At 55.2% G+C, this 7,101-nt stretch overlaps 2 protein-coding genes across 2 annotated transcripts in view; both read right to left on the bottom strand.

The window, feature by feature from the left end:
* Positions 1-1,447: 1,447 nt before the first annotated feature.
* On the bottom strand, positions 1,448-5,489 carry PTSG_09360 (uncharacterized protein). The gene is made up of 4 exons (XM_004989560.1): positions 3,962-5,489; positions 3,587-3,781; positions 2,978-3,263; positions 1,448-2,811 (listed from the first exon to the last, which is right to left on the bottom strand). Exons 1-4 carry the CDS (start codon positions 5,190-5,192, stop codon positions 1,677-1,679), a joined length of 2,847 nt encoding a protein of 948 aa, XP_004989617.1. The 5' UTR covers positions 5,193-5,489; the 3' UTR covers positions 1,448-1,676.
* Positions 5,490-5,843: 354 nt separating this feature from the next.
* The window catches only part of PTSG_09359 (uncharacterized protein), a 3,899-nt gene continuing 2,641 nt past the window's right edge, over positions 5,844-7,101 (bottom strand). The window contains exons 10-12 of the mRNA XM_004989559.1: positions 6,829-6,939; positions 6,320-6,507; positions 5,844-6,096 (exon numbers count right to left, since the gene is read on the bottom strand). Of these exons, the coding sequence (XP_004989616.1) occupies positions 5,958-6,096; positions 6,320-6,507; positions 6,829-6,939 (438 nt within the window). The 3' untranslated portion in view covers positions 5,844-5,957. The remainder of the gene's footprint in view (positions 6,097-6,319; positions 6,508-6,828; positions 6,940-7,101) is intronic.

Raw genomic sequence — 7,101 nt, 5'->3', positions numbered from 1 at the left:
AAAATACCTATCTGGTCGATGCCGGTTGAATTAACCAGTATGAGAGAACGTCCAAACATTGCATGACCACGGACATTTCACCTCTTCTCCTATTGGCGCATCAGATATTAATAGATTGATCAACTGATAAGTCATGGATGCACCGACCCTCGCAGACATGAACATTTCTGGTACACCCCGGCTAGTTGGATATATCGCAGAGATTGTTTTGATGCTCCTATTCCACCTCGAACGACAACGAAGAAGTCATTGTGGTCTGGCCAACAACAACACACCTCTTTCTCTACTACACATCAGATCCGGTGCCAATCCGTGGTTAGCATGGCCCGCCTCTTCAACAGGGTGGTTATATTAGTTTATTTGTTTGTCTTTATTTGATCTGCTTAGATGAGCCTGTTGTGTTTGCTCTTCTCGGAGAAAAGAGGGCCGTTGTCATTTCTCCCTCACCACCAACACCAACACCACCCCAGACACACACACATACACACACACCACCACCACCGCTGTGGTGGTGGTGGCAACACATCGCGGGCCTCCCAAAAGTGCTTTCAGCACTGATTAAGGTAAGACACACGCACACAACCCCCACCACACACATGTACATTCGGTCACATGCACATGTACTAAGCCCCCCACACCCTCACACTTTTTTCTCTCTCTTAGGTACCAGTCAGTCCCGGAAGTGGACGGCTGACACTCACTTTTTTCCCCTCCTTTTTTTGTTTTGGTGAGTTGGTATGGTGCCATTTTTGGCGTCCCAACCAACGAGCCATCCTCGCCTCGGCGAGGAAGGTAAGCACCTTGCTACCTTGCAACAACACCAACTCCTCTCACTCAAATGATCACACACACACACACACACACACATGCACATGCACATGCACATGCTTGCACCCACACTTACTCACAGACACACCACGCATGCACATTGGTTCCTCGTTTCTTCGTTTCTACTTGGACTCTGGATTTGCCGACTGTCACCCTCGCCGACTGCACCTGATCGTGCCCTTCACGCTGCCTCTTGTCTCTTCCCCTGTCGTCTCTGTCTGCTTGTCTCTCTTTCTCTTATGCTGCTGCTGCTGCTGCTGCTGCTGCTGCTGCTGCTCTCGTGCTTGTCTGTCCCTTTTCTCTTCTTTTGGCGGCTGTTCGTGGGCCAACAAAAATTTGATTCGATGCACAAAGGAGTGCCCGTCTTGTTGTTGTTGTGGTGTGCTTGCTTCTTGTGTGTTTTTTTTTGTGTGTCGTGCACTCTGACAGTGACCATGTGATGTGACACCTTCCACAGCAACCCTCTCACCAACACCTGCATGTTTTCCAACCCTCATGCACTGTTCTCGACCATTTGCAAGTGACAATAACCACACCATGATGTGTTTGGTGCTTCATCATTCATTACACATTCTGTCACCACCCTCAATACCAACCGTTTTCACCTTCACCAAAAGGGCGTGAAAGTCACAGTCATGATATCGTTACATTACGTTGCAACCAGAGCGGGCGAACACAAGCAAGCAAGAAAAACCAAACAAAAACAAAACCAACCAACGCTGACCAGCAGCTTCAATGCACGGCTCTCCTTCATTAAGATACATACATACATACACTCACATACACATGCAAGCCATCAGATTTCTTGCTGCTCCCTCCTGCAGCTGCACGTGCGTGCTTGCTCCATCTCATTTCCTGGCTGCCGACCGGGGCGCCGTGGTGGCCCGCCGCCGTCGTCGTCGGTGGCGTTGCGAGTTCTGTCGCGAAGGGCGCGCACGAACAGCCACCGCCGCGTCCTCATCAATGCTGCTCTGGTGGTGGTGGTGGTGGTGGTGGCTGTGACTGTGGCTATGACGAGGTTGCAGTTCATGGGGATGCGTATCGCTGTCGTAGGTGTCATCGTCGCCACCATCACGGGGCGTGATGCCTGTGCCAGGCCACGGCATCGTGTCAGTCCTGAGCGGACACGATGGCGATTGCGTGGAGAGGCCACGCACGCCCATGGCCAACGTGTTGCCAGGGCTCCACACCAAGCCACGGCCAGCACTGCCAGCATGCGATTGCGATGCGGGTACACTGCCACGCGCAGGCTCACCGACACCAGCATCCATCTGTATGCTGTGCACCACAAAGTTCTCGTCGTCGTGATCATCATCGTCGTCGTCCCAGCCGTGATCAAGGTCGATGGGCTGCAGCGGCTGGCGAGGGGCCGCCATCACCACTGCACCCTGCCGTGAGCTCCCGAGCCCGAATGCACGCCGGTGCTGCTCCGTGCCATCATCATCATCATCATCATCATCATCATCATCATCATCATCATCATCATCATCATATGAGGGCCGCGCTGCAGTGAGCGCAAACAGCGGCGCTCTTGCTGCCCAATGTCGACCCGCACATGCAACCCCGTTCTCCTTCTCGTCGTCATCAACACCACCATCACCATCATCATCCTCGTCACTGTCAAACGCAATAGGCTGTCTGTGATAACCGTGCCGCGGCCTCAATGGCTCCATGCTCTCTCGTCGTGTCAGCATCACTCCTGCCGTTGTATTCTCATCACTATCATCATCGGCATCGTCGTCTTGGCTGCTGCTGTCGTGTGTGCGCTGGGAAGACTGCATCGGAAGCAGCGGAGACCCACGCATCGCCCGGAAATGCGCATGCGGTTGTGACTGTGCATTGCTGCTGCTGCTGTTGGGCTCTTTACGCGCCCCTTGCAAGGGCATAGGCGTGTGCGGCGCGCTCATGATGCCGCTGTCGTCGTTGGCGGATGGTTTTGCCTCCAGACCAACACGCACATCGCCACCCACATCCTTAAACAGCCTGTCAACATGCAGGCACAGTGGGAAGAGCGAGTGGGAGGAGCGATTGAGTGATTAATTCGAACAAACACACACAGCCGGAGCAACCACAGGAACGCTTGGGTCATGGACACACACACACACACACACACACACACACACACGCACGCTCAAGTCCCGGTACTCACTCTGTGACGCGTGCAACGTGCGCGTCAAAGCTTGGCCTTGGTGCGCGGTTGTGCTGCTCCTCCTCTTCAGCCCATGCGCGGAGTGTGGCGGACCAGCCCTGCTCGCCAAGCCCAAGGCACGCCCGCGCACACACCATGGCCAGGATGGCGATGCTGCGCATGCTCGTGTGCGACTGCTCTTGCTCGTACATGCCGGTGAAGAAGTGCGAGACGCACGCGTCGGCCAGCCGAAGCAGCATGGCAACCGTGTCCACAGTCGGGTGCCGCACTTGCAGCAGCGTGTATTCTGGGCGTGTGTGTGAGTGAGTGAGTGAGTGAGTGAGTGTGTGTGTGTGTGTGAGTGAGTGAGTGTGTGTGTGTGTGAGTGTGTGAGTGAGTGAGTGTGTGTGTGTGTGTGTGAGTGAGTGAGTGAGAGTGTGTGTGCAAGGTGGGGGTGAAAAAGGTGAGTGGAAAGAGTACCAGCGTGGCTGGGGAGTTGCTAGAGACATCAAGGCAAAGCAGCAATCCAAGGAAGAGAGAGCGTTTTGTCGACAGGACCCGCAGTGTGCACATCCCATCTCTTGTCGACGACGACGACGACAACACACACACACACACACACACACACACCTGCGACGCTGAGGGTCTTGACGAGCATTGGGTAGAGGAGCTCAGAAGGAACAAACGGGTGAATGTGCCATTCAAAGCTGAGGAGAAGGTGCAGTTCCATGCTCACGATATCCTGCTTGGTGACATCTGCTGCGCCAAGCGCCGCAATCATCCAATCGCACGGCTCAACGTTAATCTCTTGCTCGCGCGTCTTGCCTGGAGGATGGAAGGTGGAGACATCAAGTTGGGGGAGGAGGGGGGTGCACACCGTGAGGGAGGAGCAAGTGCTAGTGCGAAGTGACACGAGCAAAGCGAGCACACACCACAAGAAACCAACAACACAAAACAAAAACACTACCACCACAACTCCCCCGCACCACCAGTCGTTGAACTCACAAGCGAGCATAAAGGCGGCCATGGCAGTGACGAGGGGGCAAGAGAGCTGCACGCGCTCCAAAGTGAGGGCGCGCTGGAAGAGGAAGAAGGCAGAGTCGCGCGTGATGGCGTCCTTGCTGAAGTGGGAGGCAAGGAGGCGAATGGCCGCAATGCCACGACAGTGCAGCAAAGGGTTCACGGTTGGTGGGTACGGTGCGGCGTTGGTGGCCTTGGCATACGCCTTCTTGTACGCCTGCTCCTCCTCCACGGCCAACTCCAGCTTCATCTGGTCGGGTCGCTGCGCGTCGGAGGTTGCGACAGGCGCTGGGGAGGCAGGAACTGCTGGCCCATCAACGGTGCACACACGCTGCACGGTGGTGTGCGCAGAGTCCCAATCAACTGTCCGCGACATGCTCTTCTTGTTCTGCCCCCGCAGGCGCCAGCTGTGCATGGAGACAGCAGGCGCAGCTCGAGTCGATCCATGAATGCTTGCCGCGTTGTTGTTGGAGTTGTTGGTGGTGGCGGCGTCGTTGTGGTTGTGGTTGTGGCTGTGGCTGTGGCTGTTGAAGCTGAAGCTCCCACCACCACCACCACCACCACCATCACGGAAACTGCCTTGCTGGTGCTGGTGGTGCCAAGTTGGTGGCGGGACATACATGGGCATGGCCTGCCCGCCTGTCGCAGGATCCACGAGGCCATGCAGAGGCGGCATTGGATTGTGGGATGAAGGGTGAGATGCAAAGTGCGGCGCTTGAACCGATTGCGAGTACGCCTGCTGCGGTTGCGAATGCGCTTGCTGGCGTTGGTGACGCGCATCATGAGTGTGCTGTTGCTGTGGAGGCTGGAGCTGGAAGCGATGCTCCAGTCGCTGCTGCGTTGGCTGGTGGTGATGGTGGTGTTGGTGTTGGTGTTGGTGGGCATACGGGGCTGCCTGTTGTCGAGAAGGAGGAGGTCCTTGATGACGCATGTTTGCGCCGCCTTGGGCATTGTGTGAGTGTGGCTCACGCTGGTGATGGCCTGGGATCAGGTACAGGGGTTGATATCCGTATGCCGTTGCGTTGGCGGGCTGCCCTTGAAATGCGTCGTGGTGGTGCTGGCGCTGCTGCTGCTGCTGCTGCTGCTGCTGTTGTGGATGTTGCTGTTGGTGCTCCCGAGCGTAGTGCCACTGTGGTTCATGGTACTGGTGTGGCTGTGTCTCGCGCATCATCCGCCCAGCGAAGCTGGTGTGGTGCTGGGTCTGATGCGGGTTCATATCGCTGCTGTGTGTGCGTATGTGTGTGTGCTACGAGATTGATGTCGTGTCTTGTCGAGAGCTGATGTGTGATGGTCTTGTGGTGGTGGGGGTGGTGGTGCCTTGCCTCGCAGTCTTGCTTGCTTGGCTGGGCTGATGATGCTCTTCAGCAGCCAACAACAAGAACTGGCGCAGTGCACGCAGTGGTCGTGGTCGTATCTGTCGTGTGTCTGTGTGTATCTGTGTGTGTGTGTGCAGCGTTCCGCAGCAGCCAGTGCGCCGTTGCTGTTGTTGTGTATCCCTTGTTGCTTGTAACGGTCCAGAGGAAATTGTGTGCGAAACATACATGCGCATATCCACCATTCTGTTTGAAAATCGCCCGGCGAGTGAATTGCACAGAATAGTCATATGCCGGTTTGTGTGTGTGTGTGTGTGTGTGTGTGTGTGTGTGTGTGTGTGTGTGTGTGTGTGTGTGTGTGTGTGTGTGTGTGTGTGTGTGTGTGTGTGTGTGTGTGTGTGTGTCTGTGTCTGTGCGTGTGCGTCTGTGTCTGTGAAGTGCTGCACATTTACACACACACACACATTCACGCACGCACGCACACATTCACGCGCGCACACACACAACCACACACTCACACACGCACTGTACGCTTTGGACTTTTTGCTCCGTTGTCGCCAGTTACAACGTTCATGATGACACGAAACAACACTTGCAACACAAGCAGAGATATGTGTCAACATCACCAACATCACCAACATCACCAACAACACGCGCGCGCAGGCCAGCTACTTCTTCTTCTTCTTCTTTCCGCTCTTCTTCCCTTTCTTCGCCTTCTTGTCCTTGTGTGGGCCGAGCTTGTGGCGCACGAGAATACCGCGCCACCACGCCTGCAGTCGAATTGCAGCAGCAAGCTCCCGCACAGACCTGTTGCCATGTGTATGTTGCGTGTGTACATGCCATGTGTTTGTATGTGTGTGTATATGTCATGTGTTTGTATGAGTGTGTGCATGTGTGTAGGTGTTGGTGTGAGTGGTGAGCGAAATGGTCGCCACAACCTGTACCTGTCCCGCCCCCGCCCCCGATTGGATGCCATGCAACCGCTGCCTGCAAGGCGATTCAAACCAAGCACAGCAGCACGCCGACTCACCGCTGGGCGTCTTCCTGGAGCTTGAGCTTCTTCTTGCGATCCTGCGCGATGACACGGTCGTATTCGTTGTATGTCTCTGTAAGGTCTTGCAGCTTTGCCAGATCCTGTGCGCGCTTATCGCGCAGCTTCTCCAGCTCCTGCTGCTTCGCCTCGTTGTCCTGGTCAAACTTCTCGCTCCACTCGTCCAGCTGTACCAGCAGTGGCAACGTGTGAGCGAAAAGAGGGGAGGGGGTGGAGTCGCACATAACGTGCACAATCGTGTCCATGAACACAGCACAGAGACCACGACAACAACACAAACAAACAACACACAACAACAGAGAACAAAACAAAACACAGCAACACACAGCAACACACAGCAAAACACAACAAAACACAACAACACACAACACCACACACCAACACAGAGCAACACACAACAACACACATCAACACACAACACCACACACCAACACAGAGCAACACAGAGCAACACAGAACAAAACACAACAACACACAACACAACACACCTGTGCTGCGAGTTTAGCGTGGGAGCGCTTGAGAAACGTCTCGAGCTCGGCGTGGACGCGTTTTTCCTCCTCCATCTGCTGCTTAATCGCCGCAATCCGCTCCTCCACCTCCTGCAGTGCACAGAGGACGCGGCGGGGAGGGGGTGAGGGTGGGAAGTGGTGGATGGAGGGAAGCAAGATGGTGAGCAAGTGTGGGCAAGATGTTGGTGCACAGAGTGCGGAGAGGTTGTGGAGAGGTTGTGGTTCGTGTGTGCATGAGTGTATGAGTGTATG

Source organism: Salpingoeca rosetta (assembly GCF_000188695.1).
Source record: "Salpingoeca rosetta unplaced genomic scaffold supercont1.28, whole genome shotgun sequence".
Taxonomy (NCBI): domain Eukaryota; class Choanoflagellata; order Craspedida; family Salpingoecidae; genus Salpingoeca; species Salpingoeca rosetta.
This window is presented reverse-complemented; position numbering and strand designations above follow the sequence as displayed.

Excerpts from the sequence above, each read along its gene's own strand:
- PTSG_09360 (XM_004989560.1), bottom strand. The coding sequence starts at position 5,192 with ATGAACCCGCATCAGACCCAGCACCACACCAGCTTCGCTGGGCGGATG. Across the intron at positions 3,782-3,961 it reads GGCCGCCTTTATGCTCGCTT|GCAAGACGCGCGAGCAAGAG; the intron begins GTGAGTTCAACG and ends TCCATCCTCCAG. Across the intron at positions 3,264-3,586 it reads CAAGACCCTCAGCGTCGCAG|AATACACGCTGCTGCAAGTG; the intron begins GTGTGTGTGTGT and ends ACACACGCCCAG.